We start from the raw sequence: 20,387 nt of genomic DNA, 5'->3' as shown, positions 1-20,387 counted from the left end.
AGGCCTAGGCATAGTTTTGTTTAGTAAACAATGAGTTTTCTGTTCAATATACATGTATGTTTTTTACATGTATATTCAATTGGATCAATCCAAACTCCAAAGAAATAATTTAGCCTCCTGCCAACTGTCTTTCGAGCACTTCTGTTAGTGAAGTACTATTATTACTTACATGTAACATGTATTAATTACTTTAATTATTTATTTATTCATTTGACTGGTGTTTTACTCAAGAATATTTCACTTATACAATGGCAGCCAGAATTATGGTGGGAGGAAATCAGGCAGAACCAGGGGAAAGCCCTCAGCTGGCAGCTGGCCCCTATGACCAGAGAGGAAGCCAGTATGAGCCAGACTTGAACTCACAGTGATCGCATTGGTGAGAGGCTTGCTTGTCATTGTGTCGCGCTGTCACGCTAACCACCTCAGCCAAGGAATGCCCTCCATGTATTAATACATTTACAGTTAAAGAACAGTGTGTCACATGCATATACAATGGATGTGATTTTCAAATATTACAATATGATAAACGCTGTGACATTTCTTTTGAATCCGAAACACAGCCTGTGTAAACCACATTTGCACCCATAAATGAAATCGGTGTTCTCAGTCCCTGTGAAAGCCTCTAAAACATGTGATGATCCTTCAGCAGCGAAGTTCCAGATATTCTGATTATTCCGGAAAATTGATGAGGCTCTAGACGATCATCATCTGGAGAACTGTTTCCTGGATCTGTCCCTGTTACCAACTTGTTTGAAAACCTTGGACTTGTGTTGTTTGTTTCCACGCTGGTATCCGTAACCGCCCCCACCTGACCCTCCTTTTCTATTGGCCTTCTCTCCACCTTTATTGTGAACATCTGGTGTCAGGGTCAAGGAATTTTTTATCGAGATGTTTTTTTTTTCTGGACCAAAGTCTGAATAAGTTGTCTGAAAAGCAACAGTTGAACCTGTTTGGACTTTGAATTTGATTCTATGTAATTATATAACAAGGAAATCAAATCAAAATTAGAATGTAACATTTGCACATACCTGTATTACCTTTCATAAACTTATTTCTCAAAATCTACAGAAAATTTGAACATTTGAATAATTCTGCAATCAGTCGGGATGTTTATGTGCAAGTAACTGACAATTGACATGAAACGTCAAACAACGTGTTTAACTTGTTCCTCATACTTGCCTACTCCCAACCATCTTCTACCAACTTCTTCCCACAAACAAATATGAGTTTAGAAAAACTTTTAATGCTGCACAACTCTTTTCACTTCCCAATTCCATTGTGTATTTCCAAATCCATCCCAGGCGATGCATCAGCGCAATGCTTCCTCTGACAAAGTCTCAATTCCTGAAGACTGTGACAACCAGCACTATGGAAATACGGCGTCGTTGTTGTCGGAATGGTGTTTTATTGTTCTTGATTGTGGGTTGCATTTTCGAAAAGCGCACATCTTAAGAAACAATTTTTCTGACTAATAATATCAAATTTGAATCAAACTTTAGATGTCTGTTGGGATTTGATTTTGGAGATCAAACTACACATACATTATTTGTTTGGTTTATCAGTGTCAATACTTACAAACAAATGAATTTTATCAGTCTAGAATGAAAATCTTATCACACTGCCATCACGTTAAAAAAAAAAAAAAGACAGCTGTACTGGAGATTTTGGGAAAAAAAAAAAAGATTTTTTGCAGCTATTTTTGTACATGTTACCATTCAAAATCTAATATAAAGTTCTTAAAATTGATAAATCGGGTTGCATTATTACTTTTTCAAACTTTACAAACAGTTTAAGGAAAGTTTTGATTTGATTAGCAAATATGGATATCTCGTCAAAAATCACCAGTATTCCATTTTTAAGAAGTTCACTACATAATGTTTCAAAATGTTAATATTCAAAGCACAAAACCCAAAGGATACTGAGGTCTACATATGGCGGCACCTTGAAGCCGAATGACAAGGCCACCTTCTGTAGGTCCAGGCTGCTGACATCAAAGATGTTCTTAAGATGATGAGAGGCGTACGCTCTGATGTAACTCTTGTACGCTAACTGAGCAGATTGGTGCAGAAAATAGTTCTTCTCAATAAGCTTCTCCAACTGGAAAATAAATAACATACAAAATGTCAGGAAATGGTCTCAAGAAAACAATGACACGTGACCAAATATTGTATTTGACCTAAATGTTCGGCCATGGCCAAATTACTACATTTTGTCACATTCTGTTCTGTTCTGTTACTTGTAATCTTTCACAGAAAGGTGTGCTAATGTGTTTTTTAGAAGGGTATGATGACATCCAACTGGACAAATGTAAGCCTCATCAACAAAAGTAATAGTTTGGATTGGTGTTTTACGCCAAACTCAAGACTATTTCACTTTATGTACGAGGACAGCCAGCAATATGGTGGGAGGAAAGCGGGCCGAGCCTGGGAGAAACTCACAACCATCCACAAGTTCCTGACAGGTCTTCCCAGGTATGTCCGGAGAGACCATCTGCAGGTAAATATTGAAGGCACAGACAGTAATTACATTTCGATAAAATAAAATGGTCTATAGAGAGCTTTAATGAAAGCATCTAAAGACCAGCACGACATAAGCCGTGAAAAAATCCTGCATGTTTATTACCCATCAACCTATAGGTTACCTGAGGTTGAATCTGTGAAACTTTGCTCCAGGAGAAGTCAAACTCGTTTAGTGGGACCTTTGCTTTCTTCAGGTACCGCAGAAATCCCAGCTCTCCAGGGGTGAGAATGAGCAGGGCATGGCCGATACCCCCTTCCCCTCGGGCTGTCCTACCCACCCTGTGGATGTATTCCTATGATAAAAAGGAGACAAAAGACATATCACCAGCTGGTCAAGTATTAAAAAAAAAACATTTTGGGGGTACAAACAAAATTCAACAGATTTGTTCTTAGCCCAAGGCCCATCTGTGAACAAAATTTCATTCAAATCACATTACAAAAGACAAACAGAAAACTAAATACCAGCAAAAAACTCTTCTTTGGCAGAGGTGATATATATGTAACCTTTCACACAATGAGGAAAGAGGTGAGAGATTTGTGGTGAATTTAAACCTTGTCGATCTTCAAACAAACTTACCCTAATTCCTCAACATTTTCACATATGAAAGAGCAACTTTCAGTGCAAGATGTGCCACACTGGTTGGATTGGCCGATTTCAGGGCTTTACAAAAAGTATAATTTTATCAGTCTACAAAGAATAATACCTTCAGAATATCCTTGAATAAAAACACAGTATGCAAAAGTGTGACTAAGCTGAAAAATTACAGTATGTATACTTTGATGATTTTTGTATTCTGGCAGGCAGCACTAGAAATATAACATAAAAATTGCCTTCTTTCCTATATATTGTTTTCTTTGTGAAGGCCTTGGGGAAGAACAGTTACCTTCAATAAATAAAGATATTATTATTATTATTATTATTATTATTATTATTATTATGCAATAACAAACTAAGTTTTTTCTGGGTGTCAAGATCTATTGAAAATTTGCCCTTACCTTCGGGTCATCCGGTGGGTCATACTGAACTATCCAATCGACAGCAGGAATGTCCAGACCTCTGGCTGCCACGTCTGTACATAACAATGTTGCTTCCTCAGAATTACAGAACTGGAAAAATGTCTGTGTGCGTTTGGCCTGCTTTTGTTTACCCTGGAATAAAGAATACTTGTGAACCTATTGAACATCATCACTGTTAAAAAAAAACATATTTTTATTTATCTGATTGGTGTTTTATGATGTACCTAAGGATATTTCACATACGACGGCAGCCAGCATTATGGTGGGAGGAAACTGTGCAGAGCTCTGTGGAAACCCAGAACCATCTGCAGGTTGCTGACAGACCTTCCTGTGTACTACCAGAGAGGAAGCCTGCATAAACTGGACATGAGCTCACAGCGATTATAAAGTTTCAGTACAAATCTCAAATAAAACTTCTGGAATAACTGAAAACATTTTTACCCGCTGTACCTTTTTTCTTTAAAACCAAGGAATGAAATCTTATTCACAGATCTGATGCAGCAAAGACAAAGAGGATGGCTCAAAAATAGTTCTGTTTTGTATTTACTGGTGGAAATTACAGAGAACTTTGATAACATCCTATTTTTTCATCCTATCCAAGATATACAAGCAAGTGTCAAGCATACTCACATGAATACACATAACAGGCAAGTCTATATAATTGAGGAGTTCATAGTGATATTTGACAGAGAGACAGGAACTCAAAAACACCATGATCTTCTTCTTTCGATTCTTCTTGAGAAATGTGAAGAGCAGCAGGAATCTCTTGTCAGATGGACACACCACATAGCCCTAAAACACGAAAAACAGAAACAGACAAGTTAGCTCTTCAGTCTTTGGAATAAAGCTCTAACAAGCAGTTTATTCATTTATTTATTTATTTAATTGGTGTTTACGCCATACTCAAGAATATTTCACTTATACAACGGCAGCCAGCATTATGGAGGGAGGAAACCGGGCACAGTCTGCGGTTTATTGACTCCTGTCTATTTATTGACATTTGTTCGCTCACACATCTATCTATAGCCTGGGTCACTTGCATCTACTGATTGTTTTTGTATCAGGTTTAAAGTTATTTTGCGTTTTTCTACGTTGTTCTTGGCCTTGCTGACCAGTCTAACCATCAAACTCATTCAAACCCACATAACAGCCTTGTAATGATTCTGGTGCTGCCAACACTAAAGTTTTTCCAATAAAATATTAATCAAATGACACAGACTCTAAAATGGCCATATAATGTGGATGAATCTTTTAGAATCAAGTACAATGTGTTATTTCAAAAATGCTGATCTTTAAGTGAAACACAGTATTTCTCAAAGAAGGATGTTTGCAAGGTTTTTTATTCAAGCATATTCTGAAGGCATTATGCTGTGTAGGTATTATAGGCATATACCAGGCAATAGCTGCAAAGATATAAGAAAATCAAGAATATTCTATCATTACGTCTTCCGACTTACTATTCTTTTGTTTCGTACAGCTCTTTCTAATCAAATGCATAAAAACATGGTCTGACCCTCTGGGGTTGAGAGATCAAATCCAACTTGTCTACAGTTATTAAGTTAAGACCTATTGTGTCATGTCTTATATAGCCTGAATCTCACAACAATTCCACAACAATTTTACAAGAACACCACGGTACCTGTTCTAAACCTTCCACTGTGGCTGTCTCTCTCTTATCATCCACACCAACATACAGAGGCTCTTTCTTGAGCGACATCTTAGCCAAGTCTTCAATCTTCCTGGTTTGTGTGGCAGAAAACAACATGGTCTGTCTCCTCTCTGAAATTATCACAGATTACATCAGTGCTTTTTGGCTTAGTCGAGAATATTTCTATAGTACTGTAGCAATCTGGTTTATAAGTGAAGAGACAGTTAGGGCAGATTCTGGAATGAATGATTATGACTTAACGCCATAATCAGCCATATCATGGCGAAAAGGTTTGCTAGCCTACAGCACCCGGTGTTCCCAGGCGGTCACCCATCCAAGTACTAGCAGGACTCGACGTTGCTTAACTTTGGTGTTTGACCGAGAACCCAGATTCTGGAAGAGATCAGTCTATTTTATTTGTTTACTTTATTGCTGTTCAACACAAATGGGCAATACTCAAGAACTGCTAACTCTTGGTGTACCTAACTAAACCTCCTGGGCCTAATATTTCCTACAAAATGTCAATTAAGAGAATTGTAAGGGGAAATTCGTGACTGGTCTAAACAATCTGCCCGACGAGACAACAGGCAAATGAGGCAGCGCAAAGACAATGCAATGTTTGTTCATGAATCGCACATGTAAACAATACGATATATGAAAGCAAATCAGAAGTCTAGAAAATCAAATACGATCTTCCTTTCTATTGATAATGTTTTGTAAAGTACTCGTAATTGCAAATGGCAGACCTGAAGTTATACTGCATAATTACAACACTGTGCTGTGTCTGACATTTCAAGTTCACCAAACATCTCCTTTCGTCTACACAACAAGGGGAGGTAAATGACTAAAAAAAATCAGACTTTTTAAATACAGCGACTTGAACGAGCTGATGGTTGAAGGGAAACCCCAAATAAACTAAACATTCGATCTTCCAACCAGAGTCAGATATGTGTCAGTAGACATCTTGAAGTCTCAATTATATGTAGAAGAGGTCTAAAATAACAGCACAATTTTTTTTACGTTGGCACGGTGTCCCTGTAAAGTGTTCCAGCACAAAATTAGGCCAGTACCAAAGTGCTACAGCACACAATTAGGCCAGTAAGTGATGTAGCAAACAATTAGAACAATACATGTGAGAGTTCCAGCACACAATTGGGCCAGTACTAAAGTGTTACAACACACAATTAGACCAGTATTAAAGTGCTACAGCACACAATCAGACCTGTATTAAAGTGTTACAACACACGATTATACCAGTAAGTGATGTAGCACAGAATTACCACAATACATGTGAGTGTTCCAGCACACAATTAGGACAGTAAGTGATATAGCAAACAATTAGAACAACACATGTGAGTGTTCCAGCACACAATTAAACCAGTACAAAAGTGCTACACCACACAATTAGACCAGTATTAAAGTGCTACAGCACACAATCAGGCCTGTATTAAAGTGTTACAACACACGATTAGACCAGTAAGTGTTGTAGCACACAATCAGCACAACACATGTGAGTGTTCCAGCACACAATTAGGTCAGTACCAAAGTGCTACAGCACACAATTAGACCAGTACTAAAGTGCTACAGCACATAATTTGACCAGTAAGTGATGTAGCAAACAATTACCACAATACATGTGAGTGTTCCAGCGCACAATTAGACCAGTATTAAAGTGCTACAGCACACAATCAGACCAGTATTAAAATGTTACAACACACAATTAGACCAATAAGTGTTGTAGCACACAATTAGACCAGTAAGTGTTGTAGCAAACAATTAACACAACACATATGAGTGTTCCAGCACACAATTAGGTCAGTACCAAAGTGCTACAGCACACAATTAGACCAGTGCTAAAGTGCTACACCACATCATTAGACCAGTAAGTGATGTAGCAAACAATTACCACAATACATGTGAGTGTTCCAGCCACAATTAGACCAATATTAAAGTGCTACAGCACACAATTAGACCAGTATTAAAGTGTTACAACACACAATTAGACCAGTAAGTGTTGTAGCAAACAATTAGAACAATATATGTGAGTGTTCCAACACACAATTAGGCCAGTACAAAAGTGCTACAGCCCACAATTAGACCAGTAAGTGTTGTAGCAAACAATTACCACAACGCATGTGAGTGTTCCAGCACACAATTAGGCCAGTATTGAAGTGCTACAGCACACAATTAGGCCAGTACTAAAGTGCTACAGCAAACAATTAGACCAGTAAGTGATGTAGCAAACAATTACCACAATACATGTGAGTGTTCCAGCACACAATTGGGCCAGTACTAAAGTACTACAGCACACAATTATACCAGTAAGTGCTGTAGTAAACAATTAGCACAATACATGTGAGTGTTCCAGCACGCAATTAGGCCAGTACTAAAGTGCTACAGCACACAATTAGACCAGTAAGTGTTGTAGCAAACAATTAGCCCAGTAAGTGTTCGAGCACACAATTAGGCCAGTAAGTGTTGTAGCAAACAATTAGCCTAGTAAGTGTTGCAGCACACAATTAGCACAGTAAGCATTCCAGCCTACAGATATACCAATAAGTGTAATTGTATACTGTATACTCCCTTACTTGGTAACAGCTTCATGATTTGTTTCATCTCCTCCTCAAACCCTATATCCAGGATCCTGTCTGCCTCATCAATGATTAGACACTGTAAGTTCTTAATCATGAACTCCTGGGTGTTCTATAAATAAACACAACATTGAAGGCTTTGTTATTCATACATGTTAATCATGAAATCCAAAGTATTTCTGGGGAAAAATGCAGATCATTCATTGCAGTTCTTATTAAAAACTTTTGGGTGTTCTAGAGAGAAAAAAGCAGTTGTAATTTGAGCATCTGGGAAAACCATAGGAAAAAAGTCAGGAAATTCTGGATGTGATTGGAAATAATCTCTGACTTTTACTTTCATAATTTCAACTTATTTTGGCAATATCATGATGGTGTGTCCTTGTACATATAGCAGACAATTCTCAGTTTCAACTTATTTATAGTTCTGTGTCACTGCAATGCCATGCTGAAGACACCAAACACGACAACCCACCCAGGCACATGATATAGACACTGGATAGATCTCAAACATTACATAGTGTACAACATGCAAATTTTCCTTAGAACTGAAATCAACTAGTTCCAAGCAGGTGTACTTGTAAAGCCAAGAGCTAGATAAGAGATTAGCACTACTGCATAACAGCACAGAATGCCATCTTCTCACACTGCATGAAACCTGCCTCTGTAGGTGAGATCCCTTGTGCCATCAGGCCCCACTTCCATGCAGATGTCAGGTCATGTGTTTTAACGTGTGTCACAGCCACCTTTTCTCACCTGTAAGTGATCGAGCAGCCTGCCAGGTGTGGCCACCAGGATGTTGATGCCCTTGGACAGTTTCTTACTCTCCTCCACCCTGTTAGTTCCCCCCATACACAGACCGTAGGTGTGACAATGGTACTTGAGCAGCTCCTTCAGCACCCCAAACGTCTGTATGGAGAGTTCTCGTGTGGGTGAGATGATCACACAACCAGTACCTGCCGGGAGTGAACACGTCGTTGGAAGGACTTCACATTATTTTATTCGTATCCACATGGTGTGATTTATTGTGCTAACTTAAGCATACCGGAAAGGTGTGAACGGTCATTCATTTTTCGTTGAAAGGTTTCAATTACTTAAAATACAGTTGGCCTGTCCTCAATCAAATTTGACACATGTATTACAACATTGCACATGTTATGCAGTTATTTAGATTTCACTCATTAAATAATTTCATTTACTTGAATAATGAATTCTTATCATAAACTAGCATGCATCAAAAAAAAAAACCCTTATCAATCTAAATCCTAACTAATGAATATGTAGTTATAAGTCATATCAATTGGTTTAAACTTAACCTTTATTATTTAATTCCAAATGATACCCACTAAAGGCACCTATATGGTAAACCCTCTCATTTTCTGAAGCTACATACCATTCCTGGGCATAAATCTCAGCTTATTGATGAGCTCTATAGCAGGGATGAGAAAGGCTAGGGTTTTCCCACTGCCTGTCTTAGCTGCTCCCATTAAATCCCTGTAAGTACAGTTAAAGGATACATGAAAATGTATTATAAAATGAAGAGTAGGGTTTTAAGGAATATAAATCAAGAAATGGGACAAATTTGAAAACAATTTTTGAGGCATATTTTATATATGTCTTAATAACTATTTTAAGCATAATTTCCGTGAATTATTGGAAATGATGTCACCAATAAACATACTGGGAAGGCTGGATCAGCTTAGCGCCACCAAATTCAACTGCACAGAATTCAATGAACAAGAAAATATAATTAGGTAAATGGCATTTTCTCCAAAACTAAGCCAGTAGAGAATTATTTACATGTAGGACTGGTGTTTAACATCCTTCAGCTTATTACGAATATTTCCAATACACTGACAAACCTCCAAGCACAAAGCAGCAGTAATGTTAAACTGTGTAGAATTAGTTAAGTTCTTGCTAGTTAACAGCCAAGTTAACTTTTAATGGGATTTATCAACCCAAACCACCTGACAATCCTTGGGAAATTTTGTGTTCTGTTTTGAAGGTTTTCAGGAACTTTTCTGCTTGGACTAAAAACTTCTGCATACCTTCCCTCCAGCAGATGTGGGATGGCTTTTGCCTGTATCTCAGTCATGTGGGTAAACCCCATATCTGCCACGGCTTTCAGCGTCAACTCTGACACTTTCTCCTTCAATGACTCAAAGGACGTGTCAGATAAAATTGCTGTGGACAATGAGCTACCTGGTACTGGATGAGAAGAAAAAGTCTGTCAGAGGTCATCAAGTAGTCTACATGTGTATCCAATGAATGAAACTTTTTCCTATCAAGAAATTACCAACTACATACAGTTCTGGATACCATTCATGGCTTTCTTACCACTAAATATAATAAATGACCTAAAATGTCATCTCAATAACTGCATTTTTATTGGCATACTGATGTCATAAATAACTCATTTTGGAGGTGAAATATACATTTTTCCTGTTCTTCAAAACACCTCTGTGAGATTGATGAAAATCTCAGAATCAGGTAAAATGTGCAACTTTTAGGTCATTTACCGTAATTCATTCAGCACCAAACCCAAGCATGCACACACACAAAACTTCCATTTTTCCTTCAATCAACGATTGCACAGAATAGGCAAGTGAAAAGTTTGACTCTAGTGGTAGACTTTTCAAGGCTTGTCTTTTATTAGAGCCTTGTAGAATCAATTTAAGTTAGTCTGCCTTCCTCATCACACTATTATAAATCAGACAATGTCTACGTGGAGTTTGTTTCAATACACGGAGTTTGATTCTTCTCCTGAACAGGGAACAATACTTAGTTATGGCCTGGACCAAACTAGGTTGAAAACAAAAATGCTGCACTGAATTGTAATGACAAGCAATACTCAGTCATGAAGGGCTTTCTCTGGGTCAGTATTTTCTTTAGCAAATCACTTTAGCCACCCATCAGACTTTGTAGCCAATACTATTTTTCTTTAGCCGTACTTTGTTAACCGCCTTGACGTAATCTTTGTTATCATCCACTGATCGAATGGTAACAGTGTCCATATGACTCCTGTTGGTCTCCATCTGTAATTCACTTTTATCCGCTTTGTTAAAGCTGCTACAATCAGTTTGGTCTCTTCCAGCTATCCATGCTACATACAGAAATATTTTCCTCAAAATAATGAACCAATGCTTGGCAGAGTGTTTTTGTTTTTTGAGAAAAAAAATCAATCCTTTTTTCAATCAGTCCGCATAGGGTCCTAGTAAAATGAAATTTCCTCTATCAGAAAAATTTGTTACAAAATATATTTGTAAATTTAGTTCTTTCAAATGCCGCATTATGATTAAAACATTGAAGTAACACAGTATGACATAGGAAAACCAGACTTTGTACACATTTATGTGATGGTAACATTTAAACATTTCATTTACTTCCAAAAAATAGATTATTGAAGTGGAAAGGTTGAATTTTTCAAGGGAGGTAACTTCATTTACAGGTCTAACACTATATTTATCTCCCTTAATAATTTTATTTTTTTTTTAGATTTTTCTATGAAAGGCATTCCAAAAATGCCATGATTTTCATTCATTAAGTGTTATATAATCTACGTCACTTTGCAAGAATGCTTAACCCCCTTTGTATATTTGTCAAGTAAAATCTGACTGTGACTGTGTTGTTGTTGTTTCACCGAAATGAGGCTGTTTGAAATGAAAGTAAATGGATTGTTTTCATCAGAAAAATAGCAAAAATGTGCTTAATCTCCAGAAAATTCCCATTCCCATTCCCATTCCCATGTACAACATTTGTACATTTTTTTAAGTACACATATTAAACATTCTCATTTTTTCGAATTTTATCGCCATTTCAAAAACTTGTTCTAAATTTGAAACAACGGCGAGCACCAGCCGAGGCCCTGGTTATGGCCTATGACCAAGATAAGAACATCACCAACTGGAGATTGTCTAAGGGAGAATAAGAGTTATATAATTCAATTGGCTATATTGCTGAGTAATGGGCTGTATCACGGAGCTCTCTTTAGACAACATCCTATTGGTCCATTGGTCAAGGGACATAACTGAGCATTGTTTCCCTGTAAAATTCAGAGCTGCATCTTTTTTCCACCCACCAATACTGTTTTTATTCCGTAACAAAAGCAATACCAGCTTATGCTTATAATTCTTTTTTTTTTTTTTTGATGCATTCTTTTGCATTTTCCTACAACTAAACGAAATGACACCCCATGCAGAAAAAGAGAATCACAAAAAAATACCCAACACAAAATCGGTCATATTCAACAATGATATAAATGGCCTTAATTAGCAAAAAGTATGCATCTTTTTTGTTGTACTCACACTGTGATTCTTGCATCTGGTTAACCTTATCACTCTCTTCTCCAGACTTCCCTTCATCAGTTGTCTCCTCTTTTCCTTCATCAGTTGTCTCCTCTTGACTAGATTCTCCTGTGTCTGTCTTCCTCTTTTTGATATCTGCAACACATGCGCTTGGATACAACAAAGGAGCACATACATACAACACAGGAGCGCTTACATACAACACAGGAGCACTTGTATACAACAAAGGAGCACATACATACAACACAGGAGCACTTGCATACAACACAGGAGTGCTTGCATACAACACAGGAGCACTTGCATACAACACAGGAGCACTTACATACAACACAGGAGCACATACATACAACACAAGGGTGCTTACATACAACACAGGAGCATTTACATACAAAACAGGAGCACTGGCAACACAGGAGCACTTGCATACAACACAAGAGTGCTTGCATACAACACAGGAGCTCTTGCGTACAACACAAGAGGGCTTGCATACAACACGGGAGAGCTTGCATACAACACAGGAGCACTTGCAACACAGGAGCCCTTACATACAACAAAGGAGCACTAATGCAATATAAAGGAGTAATAAATTACATCAGTATGGGTACTAAATTACAAAACTGCACACTTACTGCCTTCCACAATATGTAATTTTCGTATTTCAATAAAATCTGTTCTACCAATTTGGGGAACCCATGCACTTATAATACATATTATAAGGAAGATGTCTGCAAATTTTAAACAAATTAATGTCACAAGTGAGATAAATGCTACTTGTGCCAAACCATCCATCTTGTCGTTGGAGCAGCCATTGTGTCAGTAGGTTATCTGCCACTGGACCAGAGCTCTCTACTGCCCCAGGTATTAAAATCATTTGGTTTGGGTCCAAATACATGTACTCAAAACAGAGAGCGGTAAACAATTGTTCGGAAAAGTGAAAATTGAGAGAATGTGATTGGCCAAAAGTAAGACTTCAGCTGAGACATAGACATCAAGGTTTATTTTTGATAAATAAAAAAAGAATGACCCTTTTTTATGAATACACATACAAAAGCCTCAAATTGTCTTTTCTAAAACAAACCTGTGGTTGTGTCTTCAGTCATCTTTCGTTTCTTCTTTTTCTTCTTTTTGACAAAATCTTCTGAATCAGCAAAGAACAAATGTATGTACGTAAGCTAGGATTTTTACTCCATATTTCACAATTTTTCGAACCGAAGCAATACAGGCAAATGTCATCTAGTTCAATTTTCGCTTTTACAGTTTTCATCAGGGATGAACTTAAATGAAACCTATGACATGGTTTATATACAGTAACTTGACTGCTAGAATTAAATGTCCTGTGTGAACTCCAAGAATATGACATACAACTTTTCATTTCTTTTACATTTTGTTCTCTTGGAGGTATTGATAATTATCTCACTGAAAAGTTCTGATGTACTTTAAAAAATTTCTGGCATGCCTATAAATATTACCCGTCCGTCAATACAAATTAAGTCAGGCGCACAGTGTGACTGAGAAAAACAAAAAGGAAATTTTCAGCCTAGAAAAATATGTTTCCCACATTCACTTCATGCAGCTATACCTGAGGGTTGCTGTACATCTTCCTCAGTTTCTTCAGACATTCCATCTTCCTTTACCTCTTTTGTGCTGTCAGCACTTTCTTCTATAGAATCTTCATTGCCACCTGACAAAAAAATGATGTACCCAGATAACATATGCCATTTTTTTTCTCTTGTCCAGGGTGTTCAAAAAGGGCAAGTAACAGGCTGCAGACTGCTGTCTGCTACCATCCCCATACCCGTCTACTTTGAATATTCTTACTTTTTAAATCAATAGTAATTGAGATGTAATCACTTTCAATTCAGCCACCTATTTTGAACTCTGACCTCCTTCTCCAATTCTAAATGAAAACTCTGCTAGTCACATGAATTTCGTTCCATTCACACATTAGAATTGTGAATAAGATTAAGAAGTACAAAAACGTTTAACATATCTACAGCATATACAAGTAATTTATAAATTTGTACTTCAGAGCCATACGAAAGCATAATCCATTGCACCAATACATGCATATCTTTTAGTCTACATTTACACATATATAACACCATCCTAGAACATACAATATGTAATATGATAAGCAACTTAAAATTTAGCCCATTTCCTCTCCGGCCGAAAATGGGAAGGTCTGCCAGCAGCCCCTGGATTGTTGTGTGTTTCCTTGGGCTTTGTCTATTTTCTTCCAACCATATTGCTGGTTGGCGTCACATAAGTGAAATATTCTTGAGTACGACTTTAAACATCAAATAAATAAATAAATAAATAAAACTGAGCACATGGCTAAGCTGCTCTGTTTGCCTGGCTCCATGAGACATACTATCTGGATCCTAAAATGAAAACTGTGTTGAGCAATTTGAGGATTGTTTGGAAGGTCATGTGACATCCTACAGGAAATACGTAAGTTTCAACATCAGAAGTAATATTTTATCATAATGATATGTACATGTATTTAAATCTAAAAATGCATTCATCTGGGCAAAACTTGGTCCCTTGTCATATCTCTCATAACATCTTATCTACAGACCATAATGTATGTATGCCCTACAGAAGAGATGATTAAAACCTTACGAATTTTGGTCAGGTAGATTTGTTTTGGATCAGTGAGTTAAATATTAAAGGAGTTACCTTCAGTAATGTTCAGATGGTCTTCCTTCAACTTCTTCTTCTTATTATTTTTAACTTTCATGGTAATGTTTATATCTTCTTTACTGCTGAGTGTCTTCCCAATAGGGCCTGCAAAGTTTTATGATAAAGAAAATACAAAAGACTAGAAAACCTCCAAACACATGTTCCCTTGCCTACTTGACAGTCCTGCCTAAAACTTTTTTCTGTGCAATTAATATTTTGTCCAATCAATATATTGTCCAATTAATATTTGTCCTATTTCACTGTTGTACAAGTATTACATTCAAAAACATAACAAAATCCAACATAACTAATCTTTTGGAATCCTTAAAATCACCAAAATTTCCGATTTTCACTAAAAATTCTAATGTTGGAAAATAAAACTCAAAAATTACACATTCAACCAAAAAGCATTAGGTAAAATGATTGCAAAATGTATCATAGTACATAATACTCTTAAGAAGCTCACAATCTAAGAACTTGCATGTATATGAATAAATTAACAATCTTAAGGGACAATACAGTGCCTGGCTAAAACATATTTCAATCGAAAGCAGGATATTCAAGCATTCTGAAAAGTATCACAACTGGTTATTTTAATGAGATCACCAAATAACATGTAGAACAAAATGACAATACTGCACAAATAGCTGGTGTGAGACAAGGCAGCCATCTTGAGAATTTTATCCAATCAAACACCTTGTTATCAGGTTGAGTGCCTAAGCTGTGACGTAGCCTTTTTACGCATTCAATCAATGAAGTGAAATATGATAACACAGAACTACTGCATAAGACTTCGTTTTGAGATCGCTAACAACAATTTATTTATGTCTAGCAGAAAAAAGGGCCATTTCATAAAGTGTTGTGGGGCAGGTCTGTATCATTCATGGACAACCACAGACGTAAAATCAGTTGATTTACAAGCTGTGTAATATTCAACGACGATGTCACAAATTACACATATGCCAGACAGTAGCGCACCATCTAGGTCCAAACTGCATTCATCTCCTCAAATACATTTTTTGTCATTCATTTCAGCATTCAGACAGCAGTTTCTAAATAACAAATATCACAGTCAGTGCAAAATTCATTAGGGAAGCTGAAGGTTTATGGGAATAAAAAAACGGCATCTTGGCAATGCTTAAAATTAATTAAATCTTATTTTTTTCTCCGTCTTTCTAACATACCAGGGATGTTCTTTTTTTAGTGTTTTCTTTTATAAAATACAGTAAGACTATTGAAACGCCGTATTCAAGCCATGGGCTGTCTCTGACGTCTGACGTTGAAAATATTAAATTGGGCTTAAAATCACCAGCACAACCCCTCCAGAGACATTCATCGCCGAAGTCTACAACTTTCATTTGTCCTCGTCTACTGCTTAGACTTCATGCGGAAAATATCTTTGACGTTAGAGAGCTAGAGCAAATGTTGAGTCACCTAAATGGAGACATGATGAAGCTGTGTCAGGACAAAAATTCACTGAACTTTTATTGAATTGAAAAAAAATCTAAAAAAATATTTAATGTCGGTTTAAGATGCTTTGAATGGCAGTCTTTTGCGGGTCACAGACATTAGTCAGGTACTGTCTGTCACTTTAGTAATATTTAAATTCAACTATAAAGCCAAAAAGTATATGTAAGAATGGGGAGTTTAAATTTTTTTACATTTATTTTGGAAAGTCAGACTTCAATAAGTGAATGAATCTGTTCCCATCACACTACACAGTGTTTGTCTTATCCATATCATAAAGGTTAGCCAGCATTAGGTCAAAAGCTGGAGAATCGGTGAAAAAGGCGGACTAGAGAAGTTTCGAGTGTGAATCCTTTTGTTGTTAAAGGCAACAGCAAAACAGTATCAGGTGTCTTGTGAAAAATGTTAATCAAAATTTGTTGACATTAATTTACCGATCAGTTATATTCCAATATTCCAGAAACACAAATATCTCTTTTCTTTAGGAACTTCACAATTTCACAAACATTCAGCTCCTCAATAGCTTTCATCATTCGTCTTCTCCAAATTACTTTTTGTGAAACTTTCCTCAGATGCCTGAGTTACAGTATATGTGACCCAATACTGATGTCCAACATTTTTGACAGGTCACATAATACTGTAGGACTTTTTTTTTCACCTCTAGCCATAAAAGAATTCAAACTCAAAATTCCCCTATTATTTGACCCTTGTATCAGTTATCATAAATGAAATGAGTTTAAGTACCTTCTGGAATGCTTGGATGTTCTGGATTAACTTTCATCTTTTTCTTAATTTTCTTTTTCATGGTAATTGTAACATCTTTTTCACTGTCAACAGCCTTTCCAATGGGACCTGTTAAGTTTCACAAAAAAACAAACAAAAAACAAATGTGAAAATTGACGAAATAATTCTTTTCTATGCTGAAAAACATTTAAAATTTTTGAGGTTTTCCTTCCTTAGTGCTTAACTTTTGTAGATTTATATATTCACATATTTTCCATTTTATTATATACAACAGCAAGACTTTCATCAATCACCTAGATGGAAAATAATAGCTAAAGTCTGAAACCCCACCTGTCAGATGATAAGGAAAATTTTTACACACATAATTTGTGTTGTAAATATATCTGGTGATAATCTAATCAGTAGCATTCGGCTTCCATGAAATCCCACTGGAGCCATGGGATTTTTTAAATTAGGGGTAAAATGTTTCACACTAGATTTATGTGGACAATTGTTTGATTATTGATGCTTACACATCAAATAATGTGCAAACACACACAGAAGGATGACTGATAATTTATCTTTCAATAACAGTTAATAACTGGCAATTACCCTTGTAATAAAGCTAGAAATTCTGAAAAGAGTGACTTTATTACAAGTCTTCTTTACCCCCACTCTCAAATTTCTGTGTCTCTTGCTCACGTGCAATTTCTGTGTAAATCATATTTATGCACCTTTCTCACTGAATGTAAGAGACACAAGTACGCTAGCTGGGCTGCCCAATTTCAGGGCTTCACAAAAAGTATGATCAGTCACCAAAGAATAATGCTCTCACAATATGCTTGAATAATCATGCAAATTTGCAAAAATGTTGAAGAGATGACACCTTACAAGCTCAACTGTGTGAGTACAAAAGGAACATTTTATTATATTTCCGGTATATATATATCAGAGTTAAAAACTGACCATCAACAGAGATTTTTTGACGCATCTTCATCTTTTTCTTCTTTTTCACAATTCTGGAGTCTTTGTTACCTTGGGTCATATTTGCTGATCTGCAATAATGAACATCAAACAGAATACCCTGAAAACCCATTGAAAACTACCTTTATTTACTTTCTAGATTTTTCTGACTCAATAAAATGAAGTCTGACATTATGAATTTTACAGCGGGCTTTTTGGACAAATTTAGGTGTCAATGATGTCGCAAATACAGACTTTTACATCAACACATTTAAAATCTACATTCGATTCAGCCAATTTTAACCGTTTTGAAAACTCTGCATCTTATTAGGCCCAATTTAATTTGTACCTGAATAGAGTATAACTACATATACCAGAGACAGTTGTGAATGAAGGCGACTTATGGTTAAAGAAATCACCCAAAATATCCTTTCAACAGACAAGGACACACTGCATTTCATTTTACACCACAATGATAGTGCTTTGAGAATGCAAATATGGCAGCCAATTCAAAATTTTACCAAGTTTGATGTCTGGAAATAACAAATTTAAGAAATTAATTCATCTGTGGTCCAATAAAAGGGCCATCCCCTTGGCTATGGATTGTTAGTGGAGACAGAGCCAGATACTGATAGGAAACTTAACAGAGTTTCTAAGTGCGAACAGGAAAATACCAGTAGGCACTTTCACAAAGCTTCATAAGTCATATATGTAGTCTGAGTACAATGACTGAGGAATTTCTGGACATGCCATATTCATCTTGGATTATGAATATGTTGGATTATCATTGCAACAGTCAGTGTACTTGGATTACGCAAGTCAAATTTCTGGTAACGTTGTCTAGGTTATAATGCCGTAAGGCAATGTCATTTACCAGAAAAGTTAGGAAAAACTGATTTACTATGTTTTGTGAAACAAGGCCCGTGGCTTTGGGAATGCTGGACGTAAGAGGACATTGTAGTATATAACAGTATATAGGCCTAGCATATAATTCATTATGCTATTCTAGTCTATAAGATGTTCCAGGAAACTGGTAGTTGCTCCGTTCACATCTATTGAAAATCCGCAAAGAAAGTAAGTATATTTCAAACATGATACCTACAAAAATAAAATGCTTTTTTTTTTTAAGGACACAAACGCCAGAAGTCAAAGATCTGCGATTAAATAGTATTACACTGGGCCTAGTTTTCGTCGCACAGAACTACTACATGTAAACCATATAATTTTTTCAGGTCTGCAAATGACAACGCTCTCTCTTCCACGTGTAATTTAAACTAGTAACAAAAACTGAAATGTACCACAACCTTTAGTTACCTGATTCTGTTTTCAACCTTATATTTCACTTTCCATCACCACGCGATACAGATTTCAATTTTCATTACAACAAAACCACGTGCTTCCGGTTGGAGTGGCTGCTGTTGAACTTTTCATAATATAATGAAACCAGTGAAAATGATCCACAAAGACTAAAAATCATACTTTAAAAAAAATTATGGCAAACCGTCGTGATGTAAATAAGCAAAATAAAATCATTTTGGGATTTACGGACTCGTTCCTTTTCAGTCTATGCCCAAAATAACGCCAAGAAATGTACGAGTCAAGATCAAAGCGTCAAAATGGCCGACGAAGGTAACGTTCTTCCGCTCATTATTTTTCCCTACATTGTCTATTTTTCTGTGCAAAAACATAACTTTGCCCGTCTTCTTCCAATATTCTGTGACGATCAACTATCACTAAGTTCAAAGATGCAATGCCATCAAGACGTGGGTTTCTTGATTACATAAAATTTCAAACTCCACTTCTGCAAGATAATCTTTGTATATCTCTCTGGCCTGGGTCAGGCAATTGAAGGAAAGCCAAAACACTGCATGGTGGACAGTAAACTACAGTGTTGCTATTGGATTGATTGAACGTTTACGTCAAATCATAAATCATGATCACAGACACTGTTCTTCTTTTGGAAACGTATGTCAGTGTTTACAAAGAGAGAAACACCCTTTCGTCACTGTCAAGTGTCGGACAAAGTCCACTATTGAAGTGAAGTAGTTACCTCCAAAATCGGTTGGACCTGAGATTGGGTTGAATATTCGAGACGGCAGAAATTCGGGCATTTGTCATTAAATTTGTGCCAAAACACTGCACACTCACTTACACGGGCAGACAATGAAAACATTGTCTAAATAACATCAAAAAAGAAAATCTTGCTTCACAACCTTGGATATCTGCATACCGTTGTCCTATGTGAGTGACTCGCCTTGATGAGTGTAGTGTAAATCATTGTTTGTGTTCTGGATTAAAACAGTATTTAAAGCTAATACTCCAAAACATGTCTATCGCTCTTCTGAAGGCAAAGAAAACACTAAAATGAACTATGTATAAGATGAAAGACGATTAAAAAGGAAAAGAGTTGGATTTTTTTTTGTTTTTGTTTAACCTAGTAAAATGCATTTGAATATTTTAATCTATTTTGGCCTTT

General features: G+C 36.5%; 1 protein-coding gene across 1 annotated transcript; it reads right to left on the bottom strand.

The window, feature by feature from the left end:
• Positions 1-464: 464 nt before the first annotated feature.
• Positions 465-19,323, bottom strand: LOC135474987 (uncharacterized). The gene is made up of 17 exons (XM_064754708.1): positions 19,226-19,323; positions 17,915-18,003; positions 16,970-17,077; positions 14,756-14,863; positions 13,656-13,757; positions 13,155-13,214; positions 12,077-12,211; positions 9,821-9,980; positions 9,166-9,266; positions 8,529-8,728; positions 7,773-7,887; positions 5,176-5,315; positions 4,167-4,328; positions 3,516-3,668; positions 2,642-2,812; positions 1,920-2,097; positions 465-856 (listed from the first exon to the last, which is right to left on the bottom strand). Exons 2-17 carry the CDS (start codon positions 17,991-17,993, stop codon positions 705-707), a joined length of 2,124 nt encoding a protein of 707 aa, XP_064610778.1. The 5' UTR covers positions 17,994-18,003; positions 19,226-19,323; the 3' UTR covers positions 465-704.
• Positions 19,324-20,387: the final 1,064 nt, after the last annotated feature.

The sequence above is a fragment of the Liolophura sinensis genome, chromosome 1, assembly GCF_032854445.1.
Source record: "Liolophura sinensis isolate JHLJ2023 chromosome 1, CUHK_Ljap_v2, whole genome shotgun sequence".
Taxonomy (NCBI): domain Eukaryota; kingdom Metazoa; phylum Mollusca; class Polyplacophora; order Chitonida; family Chitonidae; genus Liolophura; species Liolophura sinensis.
The sequence above is the reverse complement of the archived record's forward strand: the minus strand, read 5'-3'. Positions and strand labels throughout refer to the sequence as shown.